The 20,735-nt window shown below is 28.8% G+C and overlaps 3 protein-coding genes across 9 annotated transcripts in view; 2 read left to right on the top strand and 1 right to left on the bottom strand.

The window, feature by feature from the left end:
- The first annotated feature begins 1,085 nt into the window (after window positions 1-1,085).
- Window positions 1,086-3,463, top strand: LOC103575000 (ATP synthase subunit b, mitochondrial). Its single transcript, XM_008554596.2, has 4 exons — window positions 1,086-1,190; window positions 1,443-1,595; window positions 2,208-2,560; window positions 3,006-3,463. The coding sequence occupies exons 1-4, from the start codon at window positions 1,163-1,165 to the stop codon at window positions 3,180-3,182; spliced, it is 711 nt and encodes a 236-aa protein (XP_008552818.1). The 5' UTR covers window positions 1,086-1,162; the 3' UTR covers window positions 3,183-3,463.
- A 296-nt stretch (window positions 3,464-3,759) lies between these two features.
- On the top strand, window positions 3,760-9,304 carry LOC103575006 (adenosine deaminase-like protein). Its single transcript, XM_014443155.2, has 7 exons — window positions 3,760-4,186; window positions 4,258-4,379; window positions 4,460-4,651; window positions 5,134-5,371; window positions 5,445-5,580; window positions 5,809-5,909; window positions 7,190-9,304. The coding sequence occupies exons 1-7, from the start codon at window positions 4,148-4,150 to the stop codon at window positions 7,376-7,378; spliced, it is 1,017 nt and encodes a 338-aa protein (XP_014298641.1). The 5' UTR covers window positions 3,760-4,147; the 3' UTR covers window positions 7,379-9,304.
- A 1,717-nt stretch (window positions 9,305-11,021) lies between these two features.
- Window positions 11,022-20,735, bottom strand: part of LOC103575014 (protein dead ringer) — a 79,112-nt gene continuing 69,398 nt past the window's right edge. For 4 of the 7 annotated variants that reach the window (XM_008554621.2, XM_053740442.1, XM_008554629.2 and 1 more), the window contains exons 5-7: window positions 16,389-16,572; window positions 13,174-13,514; window positions 11,022-12,148 (exon numbers count right to left, since the gene is read on the bottom strand). In XM_008554621.2, coding sequence (XP_008552843.1) covers window positions 11,472-12,148; window positions 13,174-13,514; window positions 16,389-16,572 — 1,202 coding nt within the window. In that variant the 3' untranslated portion in view covers window positions 11,022-11,471. The remainder of the gene's footprint in view (window positions 12,149-13,173; window positions 13,515-16,388; window positions 16,573-20,735) is intronic. The other 3 variants (XM_008554637.2, XM_008554646.2, XM_008554655.2) reach the window with 3 other exon arrangements.

Here is a 20,735-nt window from a genome sequence, read left to right as displayed (position 1 = left end):
TGGAATATTTTTCATTAGGGATTTAATAAAAAAATTTTTAAATTTTATGATGAAAATTAGGATATTTTTATTTTTGTTAGTGATAATGCAGATTAAAATTTATTTTCATGATGATTTTTATAAAAAAAAGTTTAAATTGTTTGTACATTTTTAAAATAATTTATTCGTGTATTAAAATATTTATTTTTCAGGAAATTAAGACATGCACAGGAATCATGAAAGCATAGTAGAGCATAGATAATACATGTTTCATGCAGACAATGGACACGCAATTACTGAAATCGTATAGATTACTGCAGAAAAATTTTCAATATAAAATAACAAACTCTAATTTTTTTTTCTAGTTGAGCTTTGGAATTTATTTTGTCTGATAATTTTGTACAGGATCAGGACATTGAAGTCTACGAGAATACGTTTTGTGAGGATGATCCAGGAGTTCAGACAATTAAAAATTTTTTGATTTTTTTTTTCATCAAATAAATTACAAAAATAAAAAAAAATAAAAAAATGCACATTTAGAAAATTAAATAAACTATAAGTGCAATTTTTTCAAATATTTTTTTTTTATAATTTACTGTTTTAAAAAAAAATTCAAAAATTATTAGACGTCGGCTAACTTCGCTATCATTTAATATGAAATTTTAAATTCATGTTTGCGTGTATTTTTAAATTTATTTTAGTAAAAAATTTGTATGAATTTCGTGGAAAAAAATTTTACACAAAACCAGAAATGAAAAAAAAAAAAATCTGGCACCAATGAAATTTAAAAAAAATTAATTTTTAAAAAAAACTACTGGTTTAAATTTGTATGAACCAAATATTTTACATTTAAAATATTTAATTATCCCGCCGAAAAATTAAATTTTTAATTTTTTACTCCCGCCAAAAATAAAACATTTTATTTTAAAAATTTCACAAGCACTATGTTTTTTTAAAATTTCATATCAGAAAAATTATTCCCGCCATTTATTTAAAAAACTCAGTAGATATTAAACCGACTGCGCAGGGTCAAAAAGTCCCTCCCCGAAAACAAATCTAGGGAATAAAAATTACTTGAAGTTATCAGCTTGCAAGTGTCATTAGATTCGGTCGCCATTTTTATTTTACTCACCCAGGTCAGATCCTAGTTCTCGGTGAAGCTGCTGACGAACTTAAATCGACAATGTTGTCAAGATTAGCTCTGCGAAACGGTAATTATTTTAAAAATTAATTACCCAATTTAGTCATCACAATATTAATTTTTTTTTTCACTTCCTAGACTATAGATCCATGTAAACTTTAACTCATAAACTTAAAATATATACAGTGTATACTTTTTATCATTATGTAATAATTACAATTATTTTCATTTATTTAATTTAAAATGGAGCAGCTTTTATAAAATATTATTGTTTTTATATGAAGACTTGATTTAATTTATTTAAAATTTTTGTGATATCAAGTGGCAACACGTTACCCAGCACTGGCACGTGTGCAATCATCATCAGCAGTTGAACCCCAAAGACGTTCACGTCCTCTTCATCCGGACCCAGTTCGTCATGGATTCATTCCCGAGGAATGGTTCCAATTTTTTTACAATAAAACTGGTTACACTGGTACGCAATTATGTCTTTTATTTTTTTAAATTATTAATTATGATATTTTTTATTAATTATTTAGGCCCGTACATGTTTGCCTTTGGGCTGTCAACTTGATAATTTAAAAAATATCCACATGAAAATTATCATAATAGTAAAGTTAGCGGACCTGACAGTTTTCAAAACTTTTAAACAATAAATTAAAATGTTTATAAAATAAAAATAAAAAAATACATGTTTAGAAAATTCAAAATTCAGTACATGCATTTTTTTAAAATTTTATTATTTTAATTATTTAATTTTTTTATATGTAATTAAAAAATTCACTCATAAATTTTTATGATTCTAAAATTGATAGACAATTAGAAATTTTCTGATTTTTTTTTAAGAATTCAATTAAAAAAAAAAAAATAAATAAAAATATGCACATGTAGAAAATTTAAAAAACTATAAGTGCAATTTTTTTGAATATTTTTTTTTTTATAATTTGTGGTTTTAAAAAGATCTAAAAATAATTTGACGTCTGCTATCTCCAGTATAAATTGTAAAAAATTCTTCACATCCCTGATTAAAAACCGATTGAATCTGATTGAAAATTGTAACCGGATATTTTGACGTCTATTTATTTAGGTCCATACATGTTCACCTTTGGGCTGTCAACTTACTTGATATCAAAGGAATTCTACGTGCTGGAGCACGAGTACTACACAGGTATCGCGTGTCTGCTGATGAGTATTATCTTAGTGAAGAACCTTGGTCCGGGTTTGGCCAAGTACTTGGACAGTGAGATGGACAAGGAGGAAGCGGAGATTAAGAAAACTCGTGAAGATGACTTGCACGCCAATGAGGAGGCAATAAAACACGAACTCCGCGAGCAGTGGCGATCAGAAGCACAGAAGATGATCATGGATGCCAAGAAAGAAAATATTAAAATCCAGCTTGAAGCAACTTACCGTGAACGGGCTTACAATGTTTACAATGAGGTTCATTTTATTTTTAAATTATTCAATAATTATTCTTTAATGTCTCAAAATTTTCATCTCCAAGCACAAAGACAACTTTAAGATGTCTATTTAAAAAACAAAATCAATTTTTTTGTCTCCAAGCCAAGTTTTTATATAAATAAGACATAGATGTTGATTTTAAAAGTCAGAGGGAACTTTTCATCTTTTTCCTGTCGTAAAAAATCATTTCAATTAAAAAATCTTTTAGATGACAATTAACAACTATTTGTAATTAACTTTTTGTCGTCACTTGTGTCAAGTATTCGACAGATATTTTTCCGGTAACAAGTTTTTGATTATTTTGTCATCATTTTGATGCCTTATCGATAATTCACACTCGTATATTTAAAAGCAATTATAATTAAATAGTATCGATAAATAATTTGATTAAGAGTTGAATTATAATAATACATGATAATTTCAGGTGAAAAAACGATTGGACTATCAATTACAAATCGCAAATGTCGAGCGCAGAATAGCTCAGAAACACATGGCCCAATGGATCATAAACAATGTTGTGAAATCCATAACTCCAGAGCAGGAGAAGGCGGCATTAGAACAGTGCATCAGTGAATTACAAGCTCTCGCACCACGATCATAAATTAAACCAACTATTGTTATGTAAAATTGTAATTTAATCATTAATAACCCGGTCAAGGTCATGGGTTACTACTGAATAGATGAAAAGTTTATTAAAAATGCAAATAGAATTAACGACATTTTTTTTAATTTTTTTTTTTTTTGTTTAGTTTATCAATTAGTAGACTAAACATTTATCATTGTAAAATGTAAATTTCGTCTATTTATATCTATCAATATTTTTAATTGACACTGTCATACTGTCGGTAATTAATGATCAATAAAGATCCTGATAGACAGTGATTTATTTTTCTTATTTTTTTTTTTTTTATAATAAAAATGATTACAGTTAGTAAAGATTTGTTCCCGCCAATCTGTTAAATTAAATTTATAATATTTAAAGATCGATAGCCAATTTTTATAGTTTTTAATTTTACTCTAGATATATACTTTTTAAAAATTTTATTTTTTTTGGAAAATCTGAAGCTCGAAAAAAAAGTTTTAAATCTTAAGGAGGGTCTTAATTTTTGTCTAAGCTTTTTTCTTAAACAAAATCTTTAAACGCAAAATTAAAAACGAGGCTCGATGCATTACTCTAATTTATCTACGTTTTAATTTTCAAAAAATGTCCAATTGTTTAAAAGAAAAACGGACAAAGTTTCCATTTACTGCAGGTGTAACCAGGATAGTCGACTTGTGATAGAAAAAAAGCTTCTGACCTTTAAGAGATTTAAATTACATGAAAATTATCAATAGATCTATTGATGTCAATGCAGATTAAATCAGATCCTCAGTAATTCCCAAGTTTAAACTAGAGGGCGTTTAAAAATTATTAAAAATTTTACTATACACATCTAGTATTATTTGTAATTATAATTTTTTTAATACAAGTTTGGCACACTAGCTAGTAAACAACTTTTGAATAAGTCATTAATCAGTTAAATAATTAAAATATTTATATTTAGTTTAATTTATCAATTAAAAGTCATGGATTTAGAGGATTTTTGCAAGAAATTACCTAAGCTGGTAAATATTTTCCGGGTTATTTTAAAATTTCTTAACTCTAGATCTCATGTCTGTAAATTATTTAATTCCAGGAACTTCATGCCCATTTGAATGGTTCAGTCTCTCCAAAAACGATTCGTAAATTATGTGAATTGAAAAATAAAAATTTTAATGAGGAGCTAAGTCGTATTGACACGTCGATGTCATTAAAAGAGTAAATTATTAATTATTTATTTAAATTATTACTAGATAATTAACTAATTAATTAATTGATTATTTGAATTTCTGTTAAAGATGCTTTAAAATATTTGATATCGTTCATACTTTAACTGATACAACGGATGCTTTATTTATCACAACTTGTGATGTCATAAGTGAATTTCATAACGACAATGTCATTTATTTAGAAATTAGAAGTACTCCGAAGTATGTCGAGGGTAAAATGAATAAAAATGAATATATCGAGACGATTATAAAAGCTATTGAGTAAAAATATTTTTTATATTTTTTTTTTCATGATTCTGAAAGTAGCCGACGTCTGATAATTGAAGTTTTTTCAATTATCAAGTTGATTTGATTATCAGATAAATTAAAAAAAAAAATAGACATGAAAATTTTTGAAAATTCTTTGGATCCCTGATTAAAAACTCCCATGAGAAATTCAAATTGACTTCCAGTCAGTTTTAATTGGAAAGTTCAAATAAATTCACCTGAGACTTAATAAAAAATTGTAAAGTTGATTGGAAAAAAAATTATCTTCCGATTTAAATTTAATCGGTAGTTAAATCACTCCCGAGTAATTCTGATTGATTTTCAATAAAAGTTTTTAATCAGAAATCAATTTCTACAAAATTTCCCTGTCAGTTTTCATTTTTTTTATTAAAAATAAATACTTTTTTAATGACTACTTTCAGAATCATCTTTTTGCTATCAATTATCATTTTTTAAAATTCCATTTAAATTAATAGGCATTCAAAAAAATTACTACCAGAAATTATAGTAAAATTTCTAGTATCAGTCAATCGTAGAAATGGTTTTGAAGACGCGGAAGAAAATGTCAAACTGGCAATCGATTATTATAAAAAATATCCTGAGTATGTTGTGGGAATCGATTTGAGTGGAGATCCAACTGAAGGTGATGCTTATTTAAATTTATTCAAAAATGCCAGAAATATTGGGCTGAAAATTGCTGCTCATTGCGCTGAGGTAATTCATTTTTATTACTAATTAATTAATTAATTGATTAATTAAATTATTAATAACTTATATTTCAATTCAGGTACCCAATGAAAAAGAAATAATGGACATATTAGAATTCAAACCAGATCGATTGGGACACTGTACAAATATCCATCCAAATTTAAAAGGAAGTCATAAATTGTTTGGTAAACTTATTGAGTCTAAAATACCCGTTGGTAAGATATTTGTTTTTTTAAATATAAAGATAAAGTTAATTAGTGGTATTTAAATTTTAAAAATAATTAGCATTTAACTAATATAAAAAACAATTCGATGAAGTTGTAATTTGTCACATTTTTCTTCATAGACATTAGAAAAAATTTTTTTATCAACATTATTGTTAATTATTTTTAATTGGTATTGCAAGTAAATTAATTGCGTTATTGTCTGTTTTAAATTTGCAGAGTTGTGTTTGACTTCGAATTTAAAATGTGAAACAATTAAATCATTATCAGAGCATCAGTTTTTATATTTATACGAAGCTAATCATCCAATTTGTCTTGCAGTAAGTTGTTAATTACTAATTATTAATATAGTCGCTTACTTTGAAAAAATTTTTGTTTTTTTTGCGAATGACAACTGCTCTGTTTGTCCATTTAAGAACTTTTTTTCATTTTACCTTTTTATTATCATTCGACATCAATTCTGAGACTCTTTTAATGTAAAATCATAGAAAATACTGGAGAAAAAAAATCCTTAGAGTTTTAGAATAGTCCCAGATTCATGTGCATGGACATGTGTATAGGTTGTGTATGGGTCGTATATGGACATTTATATGGGTTGTGTATGGGTCGTATATGGGTTGTGTATGGACATTTATATGGGTTGTGTATGGGATATGTATGGACATGTTTATGGGTTGTGTATAGGTTGTGCATGGACATTTATATGAGTTGTGCATGGGTTGTGTATGAGTCATATATGGTCATTTATATGGGTTGTGCATGGGCTGTGTATGAACATGTGTATGGGTTGTGTATGGGCATTTATATGGGTTGTGTATGGGATATGTATGGACATGTTTATGGGTTGTGTATAGGTTGTACATGGACATTTATATGAGTTGTGCATGGGTTGTGTATGAGTCATATATGGTCATTTATATGGGTTGTGCATGGGCTGTGTATGAACATGTGTATGGGTTGTGTATGGGCATTTATATGGGTTGTGTATGGGATATGTATGGACATGTTTATGGGTTGTGTATAGGTTGTGCATGGACATTTATATGAGTTGTGCATGGGTTGTGTATGAGTCATATATGGTCATTTATATGGGTTGTGCATGGGCTGTGTATGAACATGTGTATGGGTTGTGTATGGGCATTTATATGGGTTGTGTATGGACATTTATATGGGTTGTGCATGGGTTGTGTATGGGCATGTGTATGAGCATGTGTATGGATTGTGTATGGGCATTTGCTCTGTGTATCTATCGTATATTTTATTTCTCATTTTACCTTCTAATTATTATCCACCATTTTAAATATTTGCGTTACTTGAACGATAAAATCTTATCAAAGGAGTTCTTCTTGAGCATTTTTCCAGTAGCTGAAAATATCGCCGTTAAGATAATTAATTAATTAATTAATTAATATAAATAAAAAATTCGAATTCACTGAATACCGTCCAGTGTTAATGGATTCGATTGCACAATTAATCAATAAAATAATTAATTTGCAAATAATAATGCTAATAATAATAATAATAGTAATAATAATAATAATAATAATAATAATAATAATAATAATAATAATAATAATATAAATGATGCATTTAATTACAGACAGATGATAAAGGAGTATTCGATACAACGTTATCACAAGAATATAAATTAGCTGCTGATTATTATAATTTAACTAAAGATAATTTGAAACAATTAGTTATATCATCAGTTGATTATGCATTTGTTAGTAAAGAAGAAAAAATAAAACTATTAAACACAATTGCTGGTAAAAATAAACAGTTAAATTAATTAAGCAATTAGTTTATTAATAATGGTAATTATTACGACATTAGATACTTGTATTTTTTAAAATTTTCTTTATTTATTTTGGAGCACGTTTACATTGATTTACAAATGACGTAACTAAAAATAGCGACTTAAAAAAAGAGTTATATTTTGATACATCATACTCATACTCATTCTAATTATCTATTGATAAAGAATTTGCTTTTAAATATCAGCAAGTAAATTTACTTATACGTAAATATATACTCAATATATTTTTAATTATTACTTTAGATATATAGATATATTTACCAGGCATCTAAACAATAAGATACTTTTAGAATAATTAATAATAATAATAATTAACAAAATGCCTGACTAATTTAAAATAGTAATTAATTATAAACTTATTTATTTAAAAGATAAAAAATTAAATATTGCATTTCACAGCGTGGACTCGAGACCTATGAGTACTCGAATTTCAAATTTTTTTTCATTATTAATTACAAATTATTCATAATTCATACAGTGATTACTTTAAGTATTATTAGTAATTATTATCACTTACAATTAATAAGAATATTTATTTTTTTAAATTATTATTTTTTCTTTCATTTTAATTTTTTTGAAAAAAAAAAAAAATAATAATAATAAATAAAACACTTGAATTTAAATTAATAAAGTGATTAATTTACAGATATGATGTAATGAATTTTTATTAATGATTAATGTTAAATAAATTTTTTCCTGCGCGGAAAAAAATACATGGAATAATTACAGTTTCAAATATCAGTCCCTCTACTCCGAAATTGTAAAAATTTCATCATTTCTGAGACATTGCAATTATTCCAGTTTTATATCTTATTACAAGAAGTTTTCATTTATTACACGAAAAAAAAATGATGACTATTAAAATTAATTATTTATGCAGAAAAAATTAATATTTAAAGTTTAAAAATTATAACTAAAACATAAAAAATTTATGGTACTGTCGAAAAAATCCATCTGAGAATTTAGCCTAGATTTATATGAGTTCGGAAAAATTCCCATATGGTTTCCCATGGAAATTCAGTAGAGATTTATACATTTGTATCAGTAGACAATAGACATAGAAATCCAGATATCCCACAAGTATCCAAGTTTTTATATGGGAATTCCAGTATCTAGTTTCCTATGTGGATTTCCTACATGGGAAACTAGATATCCATAATTTCTTACATGGATTCTTATAAAAATTTATAAACTCCTATATTAATTTCTATAGATTTTTACATAAATCCATAATTTTCTATATGAATTTCCATGAGTTCCCATGCAATTCTCATCTCTTATGGATTTTTTTTATAAAAATATAAACTTTCATGTTTGGAATTTTTAAATTTCTTGTGTTGAGACCCAGGTTTCGGGTTATAATTTCAGACTAATTTTAAGTTTTTTTTTCCGTGTAAAGTGAAAATTATACTCGGTTTTTTTGTAAAGGGCTCGGTTTTTTTTTTCACTAAAAATTGTAATTTTTCCACATATTTTTTTCATGCGTATTTTTGATAATTCAATAAATAACAAAAAAAATTGATGACGACTTTTTTTTAATAATCTTTAAATAATAAACTTACATAACAGTCTTTTCGGCTAGCTCTCATATTAAATGATAAGCCTTATCATTAAATAATTCATTAACATTTTTTTAAAAATTAATTAAACAAAAAAAATTTTTCGTCAATAAAAAACATTTAAAAATTAGACTAAAAATTTTTTTTATCAAACGATTATTTATTAATAAATTTGACATAAATTTGATGATTAATTTTGTGGTTAATTAAAAACTACCCTCAAAAATAATTTACATTGCCACTAATTAATGTGCGATGAAATTAATTTATTAATTAGTGATTAATTAAAAATAAAATTTTAATAATATGAATTTTTAAAAATTATTCAAATATCAACGCATTAAAAAAATAATCAGTTAATAAACTTATCGGTAATTAAAAATAATAATTAAAAAAAAATACTTTTTATTGTAATTATTACTTTACTTTATTTTATTCATTTATTTAATTGGCTGACTAAATATTTACAAGCTTAAGGATAAGCAAGACTTGATCGTCTTTATCGCGTCACAATATATTTCAATAGATTATACAATCGTTATATATATTTCATATTTAAATATACTAATAATAATAACTATTATTAATTAAGCTAATTAACCAACCAGAGTTGATTAATTAAATGTCAAGTGATGTGAACAAAATGTACAAATTGAAAAATGATTTATATAAAAATCTATTATCTATATAATTAATTAATAATTATGATCAAATGCAATTGTGATGATAATTTATTATTAATTAATATTTACTCATTAACCTTACGATTTTTTATGATTATTAATGATACAATAAATAAATAATTAAATGTTTGATTTAATGAAATTTTCTAAACTGACATTTTAATAAAATTTTAAAGCCATCAGTTGCCGAGATTTTTTGATAAATTTATCAAAGCCTTCAGTATTTCTTCATACATTATAAATGCTGTCGCTCAGTTTTTTACCTCAGTACCTACTGATAGTAAATTGTGTGACAAGGGATAAAAAAACGATTTCAGACCAGGGTGAAGTTGGCCGCTTTAGTGCTGACATCACCCGGAAACTGGAATCGAATTTTTTCTTACACACTAGATTGTTCATGACTTCGCATTGGAACTTCATTATCAGCAGCCAGTAAGAAACAAGTTAATTTAAGACCGACTATAAGCGTAAGCGTTATTGTCCGCGTAATCACACACTAGAGTCATAATGTCCTATTTTTTTCCTAGGTGTGTAATATACTATTTTTCTTTCCAATAGACGAAACAAGTTTTAATCTGCCTCTGACTGACTGTATTCACAATTAACGTGCCTGTTAATATTAATTCGCGACATTAGACTGAAATAATTTTTTGTAAATACTCTAGACACTGAGACTTCAAGTTTCGATGCTGGTGTCATGAAAAAAATATTTTTTATATTCAAGTAATTGCTGTTTAACTGTGAATCTAAGTCCAATAAATTTTTTATTAATGGAGACAAGCTTCTGATTTATTTTCTGAGAAAATCTAATACTTGTTGAAGAGTTTACGATCTGAAAAATAGAAAACTTTACAGTTTCCTATTGGAAATTGGTCATTATCGGGTCATTCCCTATGTCAACTGAGATTCAACCGTTAATTATGGACGCGAGTTATATAATTGTGGTTTTGATATTTTCCAGATCAGATTGAACACATCATTTGTCTTTTACTTGATTTTTTCAGCAGAATCGGGAGTGCAATTTTTTTATGTAATGCAGGCGATAGAACTGCAGAGAATAAATTTCAAGAATTTATAATATATGAAAAAAAAATTTGAGGCAACTGAGACCTTGCTTAATTATTTTTTTTTTGTAATATTTTTTTTATGAGATTCTTTTATCTAAAATTTCTTAGTTTATGTTTTACTCAATAAAAAATTATAATATGAATAATGTGATGCATAATATGATAATAATAATAATAATAATAATAATAATAATAATAATATTAATAGTAGCAATAATGATAATAGTAATGATAATAAATGAATATAAAATAAAAAAATGTACATAATTGAGTAAAAGAATCCGATAACAAAAAAAAACCATATGTATACTAGAAAAAAATGTTAAGTAAAATTGGATTTTATTTATCATAATTATAATTTTTGTTTCAATTGCACACACTCACTTTTCTCCTATCGATGGATCCAGTATTTTATATTGACATAAATTATGATTTTTTTTTTAGAATAAATTCGGTATATGCGGGAAAAAAAATTCAAATAATTCCAGCTATAGTAAAATTGTAAAAAAAAAAATTCAAATTTATTTTTTTGCGTTGATCGTGATATCCAAAAAATAAGAAACTGAAATAAATTAAATGAATTTTTTTCCTCGGGTCTTTACCGATCGCGATAAAAAAAAGATTCGGGATCCATCGAATAATTTTAAAAACATTAAATTTAAAAATGAAATTAAATAATTAAATTAAAATCATGTCACATCCAATTATTCGTTAAAAAAAAAAAAAAGAAATAAAATGAAGGAACTGAATTGAAAATTCACGATACCAGACTCCGCGTTTTGTTGTTATTATTATTACTGATACTGATACTACTTTTATTATTATTGTCACTTTGTGCATACAAAACACCCTGATACATCATTCCGTTTATCTCCATGCTGACGGCAAGAGAATTGTCTCCGTTTCTGCCGTCTCCGCGGTTTGAAATTTTAATATGCGTGCCTGGTAACGCGGTCATTTTTTCGTGCGGGCCCTCGTCGTCGGAGAGCGAGCGCTTTTGTGAAGTTATCAGGGTGGTATCAAGAGACTCGCGGTCTTTTTTAATTTGAAGGCTGCCGCCGGACGAGGGTGAGCTGTGTCGGATTGGTGATGAAGAAGTCGGCGATGTGCGTAACCCTAGATCTAGTGCCTCGCGTTGGGGCTCAGGGCTCGCGGCCTGTGGGTGCGGAGAATGAGACGTCTGTGGTGACAGTGGCGGCTGTGCCAACCCACCGTACAGCGGATTATTGTTGTACATGTTCCACAATGTCAGTCTTGACATTTCTGCTAGCGCATTGCCTGTGTCACGTGGCGGTGAACCCGGTGGCGAACCTTGTCTGTGAATCAGTGGAGGCGAACTTGATCCGATACTGCGTTGGATGTCTCGTTGCAACAATTTTAGATAATCTGTTACACGTGCATCAAAGTCAGCCGGCGGTCCGCCCGCCATTGGCCCTGTGAAAAATCAACTAAATTAATAATCTGTTTTTTTTTTTTATTTTTGGGAAAATTATATATATTTTTTGGGTCGGAATTTTTTTATAAAAAAACACTGATACTATTATTGAGTTGGTGATAAAATTACGCGTTAAATGAGTACCCACAAGAATATATTTTAATGAGCTCATTATTGTCTTGTTGGTTAATTAGGAAATTTTAATTATATGTTTATTATCCACTTGATTTAAATATATTGATGTGGGTACTCAAACGAGAGGAAATCCTGTGAAAACATCAGCCGTGATAATTATTTTGGTTAAAAAAAAAAATTCAAAAAAATTTTGAGAACAAAAAAAATGTAATATCTGAGTATTTGATAAAATTTTACATTAAATGAGTACCAACAACAATATATTTAGAGAAAATATTTAGTGTTTAATTAATTATCCATATAGTGATTAATTAGTACTCAACATGCACTTGATTAAAATATATTGATGTGGGTACTCAAATGAGAGGAAATTTGGTGATTTATTCAACTGCCATAGTCATTTTTAATTTAACCAACTAAAAAAAAATTTAATAATTATTCGGAAGGTATTTTTAAGCAAAAAATATTTTTTAGTAATTCATGAAAACAGTTAGCGTGTAAGTACTCAAGTACATAAGCAAACCAGTGAACGTATGTAAGAGAGTAAAGAGGAGATGGAGAATGTAAAAAGTTGCGGAATGCTCGTTAGCGCGAGTCATCCGTTAACGCCTGCCTCTTGGCGTATCGTACAATCAATTACAGCTCCTCCTCGTTCGCATCATCATCATCATCATCATCTTCGGGGAGGCCAAAAGTCTCGAGCAGCCGAGGCTTTATTTAAAATAAACTCAAACTCCCTCTCACTCAAAAAGTAAAATTCAAAAAAAATAATCAGCACGTAATTGAACCTCAAGTCGTTTGAAAATAAAAGAGTGAATAAAGCAGGCGGAAGTGGAGTAAGCAATTAGTGACTCGGGGGTAAGTTAGTTGTGCAAATGGAGTCAATTACCGGCAGTAGCTTGTCCGAGCGGACCCTGCGGATGTTGGGGATGATGAGGATGGTATGGCAGAGGTGTGTGTGCTGCGCTGCCGTTAGCCATCGACTGTGCGCTATGATGCTGTCCTCCCAATGCTGTTACTAAAGATAGCGGTGACATTTGTGCATGCAGTGCCAATGAACCAGGTGTGCTTGGGGTTCGTGGTAGCATATTATCACCACTACCTCCACTATATGCTCCGTAACTGCTGCGACGTCCTTCCCGTCTGTTGCCGTCTATTGCCGCTTGTAACTCCGCTGGTGTTGATAGCCGCAGTTTTTCACACTCGTACGGGTACAAATATTTCATGTATCTAGAATTTTCAAAACACAAATTAATGTTGTATTCATTTTTTTATTACTCACTTATACTCTTGTTCATATTCAAAAACGCAAGTCAAAAAAAATGACATTTCGTAAAAAAATTTGAAAAATTCTAATCCTCAAACCGCTTAAAAGTATTATCACTATAAATTATAGTATTTTTTTTTTTTGTAAAATAAACTTGACTCTTTTTATTAAAAATTTATGGAAAAAAATCAGGGGGTTTAAATTTTTTAAAAAATTTAAAATTGCCGCTTTTTTACAAAAGTAATTATATCAAAATAATTGAAAAAAAAAAAAAATCTGTTACAAGTTGAAAATAATTGTGAGTGCTACCGTAATAAGAAACCACGTTATGTTTCATATATATATAAATATATAAACTTTTGAACGAATAAGAATTTTTGGGATCTACTCGACAGAGAAAAATTTTTTCAAAATTTCGTGAGAGCGAACAAGATAAAAATTAATATGAAATCTACTAAAAATAACTGCATTAAAATACTTGATAAATGATGTCAAGTATTTGAAAAATTCAAAAAATATTTTACAGACCCGACAAAAATAAAATAATAAAAATTCTATTGTCAAAAAAATAAATTCAATGCCGCGACCTTTTGACAAAAAATATGTTTTTTTTTTCTCAAAGTATACAATAATTACATAATATTTACTATAAATTCTGTAGATTTAAAGATATATAAATATATAAATATTTAAAATACAATATATAAATTTAAATTTAAATTAAAAATAAAGTTACGAGCATCACTTGCGGTTATCTTGACATTGATTTTTTTAAATGTTATATAGTTTTTTTGTATCGATTATAGGTTACATATATATACATATACATATACATATATGAGGTATACATAAATTGAAGCATACCACAGCCTATAATTCGCGTGAGGATCGTTTCGTTTTTTACGATTGTCTGGCAGACTAAGGGATAAACTACTCGAGCAAAAATCTCAACAGCACGTGTCTATATATTTATATATATAAAATTATAATTCTTTAATTTATGTCGAAAAAAAGCATATCGATGTTGAGAATGTTGAGAATTTCATTAATCTCATGGATTTTATTTAATTTATTTGTAGATGGACAGACTTTGGAGAATGTCTTTGTAGTTAGAGGATAAATTTTATTTCGGGCGCCTATTTTTTATGTTCAGACGCTATCGCAACTATCAGAGCATGGTAACATCTGAGATTGATATACTTGTATGTATGTATTTGTTATATTACATGATGTAAGTGAAGTGAAATAAAATGGGGCGAGTTGCCGGTAGTTTTTAGCTTGCACTTGGACTCTTGTGGAAACAATAATAAACATTTAGCCGCGCGGTAAAAAAGAATAAGGAGAAACGGGTTTGAATCAACATTTTGTAATATCAAACATTTAAAACTAAAACTCACTCGTTAATTTTGTATTTTATTATTTTTGTAAACAAATGGATACTTGGAATTTTGTCATCGTTTATTAAGAGATTTAAAGATACTTTTTTTTTTTTTCAAAGATTTTGCAGCGAATGGGTCATAAAAAATTTTAAATAAATATTTTTTTATATAATTTATTTTTAATTTTACAATTTAATAATTCATATATTATATATATGTTTGCTTGCGTTATCCGCGCGCAAAATGAAAATCATAGATTAAACTGTAGGTAATGCAACACTATTTAAATTAATCAATGGCGGCAAAATTCAAATTTTGAAAATCACAAATTCTACATGAATAATTTTTGAGTTACTTATGGACTGAATATTGCAATTAGTTTTTTAATTTATTTAATAATACAAATTTTTAAAAGCAAAAAAAATTTTTTTTTAATTAATATATTTTTTTTTTATTTTTAATTTTTTAAAATGATTCTGTTAAAAAATTATTTAATCTTGAGGATATTTTATCCCGAATTTTTTTTTCAATTGAGATTTTGAAGTGAAAAAAAAAAGTCGGATTTGAAAATAAAGACTTGAGTTTATTGTGAGATTTAAAAATAATAAAAATGATTTATCTAAAAAAAATATATTAATAATTTATAAATGTATGATAGATTGAGAGTAAAATCTAGTGAAAGGCAAGCAGATGACAGAATGACGGTTCTAAATATATAATATAGAATAGTGTAGAGATACGATAAAGATTGAGAGGCGCGTTATAGATGTGACAGGGATGAAAAAGGAAATGGAGACAGTTGATGAAACTTTAAGTGGGGAAGTATAAGTAGAATGACGTAAAAAAATTAAAAAGAGTGAGTTAAATAAAAAATAAAAGCCGCGGTATATATTAACTGGTGTAGCGCAGTCTAATACAAAATACAAACGATATATGCGAGGGCAATATACCGAGGACTTGGTTTTCACATATGAAAATAACTCGGCGACGCTTTGTATGTGACGTCCGACATTCTGTCGGGACGGTGGCACATCCATCATTCGAGCAACGAGACGTCCGCGGGATATAAGATCGCAGAATACTACTACTATTACTACTACTAATACAACTCTCGTGACATTCTCATATCAATTATCTCCCGATTCGCGACATTGCAAATTTTAACGCCGGTTTTTTTATTTTTTAACATCGGCCTATTCAATATTAAAATTTTTTTTTTTATGTCTTTGTTACAGTCACACATATATTAATATGTATATAATATATTCATCTATCACGTGGCGTATAATTTTTTTTGCGGCTCAAAATTTAAAAAAATTTTTGACGAAAACTTTCTGTTCAAAATTTTGTCGACAGCGCAATAAAAATTTGTCACTTGCCCGTGGATATATGACTTAATTATTTACACGATAGCATGTGAACTATTATTATTTACAGTAATTATGATTATATACTTACTGTGTACGTAGAGTAAACGCTGCCGAAGTAATACTCGAAGGCAGGTGCAAACCTTTTATAATTTCTTGCCATAATTTTTTGTTTATGACGTCTACTAAACCACCGCGAGCAATCACTAAATTATATAGTTCGTACAGGTCAAGAACAGATTTTGCCATAATAGGTAATCGATTGATTGGTGTGCCTGCAAAATAAAAAAAATTTAATTATTGTAAGTAAATTTTGGAATTTTTTTTTAAACAAAATACTGAGTTCAAAAATTTGATAATAATTGCGCCAGAAAATAGAAAAGAAAATTTTCGAAAAAAAAATATTACTATTGTAGCAAAATTTTTTTTTTTGAGTTTTTTAAATTAGGGACCAGATAAAAAAATTCGGTTTTTGAAAATCGGGCTGAAAATTTTTAATTTTTTTAGCGGGAAGTTAAAAAAATTTTAAATAAAAAATTATTAGAGTTTTTGACAGAATTCGATGGTAATTTTTAGCTAACATTTTTTTTTTCCATGTAAGAATAAAAATTTTTCATGTCAAGAAACATGTGATGGATGATAAAACGTATGTAGGCATGAATATATATGAATATATTTAAATATATAGACACGTGGTGGTAAAGATAGGAAAGTTTAAAAATTTAAACGAGTTTGCCCAGGCTTTAAAGAACCTGAGCGTTAACAAGAGTAATAACAAATTTGCGACTATCACGCAAGGAACGTATACTTTTATGAGGTTGCAAACGATTTCAAAGGTATATAGCTACACAACTTACTACTTGGTGTACATACAGAGTATTGTAGAGCAGACTGCTGTGGTAGACACTGAGTACAACCTCTTAACTTGGTTACACCCTATCCGATGTGGTTGAGTATAAAATCTCAGTCTTGGTCTTGGGTTCGAGTAAACAAGGGAAAGTCAAGTATCAAGAAGTCTGTTAACTTGTTTGATAGCTGCAGAGCCATGGGCTCGCGAATTGTTCTGCTGCTAAGTAAAGGATCGTTTATCCGGTATGGAGGACGCGAATAGAAGGGCTGCCGCCATGCCGTTCAGTTCTTTACCCACCGAGTAGAGAAACTTGGAAAGTAAAAGAGAGATAGAGACAAAAAGTAATAACAATGCTAGTCGCGGTTATCCCGTTGGTAGGGGAACCAGCAATTTCGGGCTATCGAGACTTCGCCCCTCCGGCTTTATTATTGGCCCTGCAATTATTGTTGATATACGTGCCCTGGCAACCAGTTTAATGCTTCTATATAGAATGCAACAATAAAAAAACATTCACAAAATGGCGGCACGAAGCCTTTACTTTGATATACAATGTATGTAATAGTAAGAATATTTACAAATGTATAAACTCCGATTTCCCTTGACTTTTTTTTTTTTTTTTAAATTGCTTTTACAAATTCGCTGCAATTTCGCTTATAATTCAAACCGGTCTTAAAAAATTCCACTGAATATTTAATGGAATAAAATTTTTCAGTAGAAATTAAGGATGTTACGAAATTACGATTTTATACAGGGTAAAATGGGACGCTATGGAAAATTGATTTTTTTTACGGCTAAATTTTCTACTTTTTACTTTGAAAAAATAAAAAAATTTTTATTTTATGGAAAATGGGGTAATTAAAGATAAATGAACAAAGTTAATTACTTAATAATTAATTTAATAAACAATTTTACAGTTATTAAACAATTATTAATTATTATGCTAATTACTAAAAGTTATTGGCCGACAATTTATATAAAATAGACAAAAATATAAAAACAGTCCAATTTATTTGAGTAAAACGGAGTATAAAAAAGCTAAAGTTCGCAGTAATAAAATTTTGTTGGTTAAAACCCATAGACTACAAATCATACGATGAAGCCTATGGTAGAATAAGAAATTGTTACTAGTCCGACTCTTTGTTTTAAATATTTCAAAGACATTCTCATCTCATATATATATTATTGTTGCGTTTGGTTTTCTTTAATATATCCGTACATATTTATATATATGGTGTAGACTCTTGAACGCCGCGGTCGTCAATATAATAGCCGTAGCTGTTGCGAGGAGCTTTTATGGCGAACGTGATTCGAATACCGACTGTAGACCAAAGGGCTTTTTACGAACTGCTGACTTGTGTCAAAATAAAATAAACACTAAAAATAGTTTAACAAAAGTATGAATTATTTAAAGTTAATAAATATTTATTTATCATTCGCTCCATGTGTGAGTGATGGATTTAAATTTAAATAAAATCCGAAGTCACTCCTGATTTTTTGCAGCCTGTAGAAATGATGTTATAAATAAATAAACAAATAATATGTATTTAAGTACGCAATTAAATAATGGGCGTTGTTTTCAAGTAGAGATTACGGACAGTAATCAAAAAACACAATCAACAAAGAAAGTTGAGGGAGTTTAAGACTTACTCTTGTCCCTCAAATGCTCGGAGGAACTGAACTGAGGAGAACAGAACAGAAACATTAACATTGAGGATACGATTACGACTTTTCTTGGTAGGGCGTCCAATCAGCAGTTATTTTTATAATGACCACCACTACCAGTGTCCCGCTGTGGGCTGTGGGTATGATGCCAGTCCTCTTCTTCGTCTTACTGAGTAACTCAAGATATGTCCATCATGTTGCTCGCCGACACAGGGACAAACGATCAAAATCGTATGCCCACAAATGAGTTTGTCTCGCTCTTTAATTTTATTTATCATCGAATACGTCTTTTTACCATCGATGTTATGGTACTCCATGGATTCGAACTTACAATAAGTACTTTAGATAATAAACAAAAAGCCACAACGTTAAAAATAATAAGAGTAAAAAAGAAAAAAATAAAAGCTGCTCGTAAAATATATCGCGGTTTGAAGATTTTTAAATTTTTTTATTAATGTACGCGTAGGTTTGTGTTATTAAAAAAAAAAAAAAAAACAATAAAATATCTGAAGGGCTTGAGAGAAATGAGATAAGAACTTTAGTTAATGATATCGACGCGAGATGTCAGTCGCTTGAGGGCCCTCTCGCATGCGCTGGCGCGCGGAGGTTTTATTATTCGAGTACCGAGTCGCCGATAGTTTAATAAGTTTACGTGTGTGTGTGTGTACGTCCATGTGTGCGGATGTGTGCGGCGAATAAGTTGATGGGACGAATGAAGGCGAGGCAAGGTGGCCGGTGGGTAATTGGTATACGAAACAAAATGTTGCATTTTATGGGTTATTGTGATGGGCTACGAGAGAGAAAGGAGTGTCCAATCTAATAACGATCGGCTTGAGTAGAGAGACTGAGAGGCCTTTATTAACCCACGGATATAACTATGTTATAAGTTTTCAGTGGATATAATATAAGAGAGGGAGAGACAGAGTGAGTGAGGGCTGGAATTCAAGACTTTGGGGAGCGCGAAATGACTTTTCGCGGAATCTCTCGCGTGACGACCCTGAAATCTATCGAATGGAAGACGAATTTAGATCTATAATATCTAGTTGTCTCATATTTTGTACTTTTTTTTTTATACAGGCTCTAGATATTTAATTTTGTCTATTTATGGTTTCATTAAATAGAAATTTTGCGCAGGACACGCGATTGTTAAAAAAAAAAATAGTGAAATATTTACGGAGGATAATTAAAAGGTCTTGACTGAATAAATAATTAAAAAAATGTAATTATAATTTAAATGAATAAACTTGAGTAATTGATGTTTTATTGTTGGGTTTTTTATTGGCGAAGATGAAAAATGTTTAAATGAAATATATTTAAAAATAAAAAAGTGTTTGATGATGACGAGCGGCTGTCTTGTAAGGTTTAAAGTTTGTTAGGCTGTTGTGTGGAGTATTATCAGTAACGTAAAAGATGTGATGTGAAATTGGCATTGCGAGAAATTGCCCCAGCCCGAAGAGAAGAGAAGAGAAGAGTTGAGGGTGGAGTCGGGACTTGTCCATATGAAATACACACGACATTTACTGCCTTGCCGGCTATACCGCGAGAGACTTAACTGTTATTATAAATAGATCTGCATCTACGGGACTTATTTAAAAGAGATGGAATAAGATTCTGGATACATATTAACTTTGTGTTGGATACAAAGTATAGAATTTATAGGTAAGAGTAGGAGGGATTCAAATGTTGGATGTCGAGTACAGACTAAAAGCTTAAGAGTGTTACAATCTGGTTTATAATCTTGTTAAGATTTCGCGGAAATATTGTTGTAATTTATGATGCGTCGCGAGTTAAATGTCAGTCGCGATTCGTTTAGGGTAAGCGAGAATAAAGAAAGATATAAAAATATAATTTAACACATTCACTCATCCACATATAGCCTCACTCAATGAGAAAATTATATCAGCTCATATTCAGACAAAGAAATTC

Source organism: Microplitis demolitor, chromosome 7 (assembly GCF_026212275.2).
Source record: "Microplitis demolitor isolate Queensland-Clemson2020A chromosome 7, iyMicDemo2.1a, whole genome shotgun sequence".
Taxonomy (NCBI): Eukaryota; Metazoa; Arthropoda; class Insecta; order Hymenoptera; family Braconidae; genus Microplitis; species Microplitis demolitor.
This window is presented reverse-complemented; position numbering and strand designations above follow the sequence as displayed.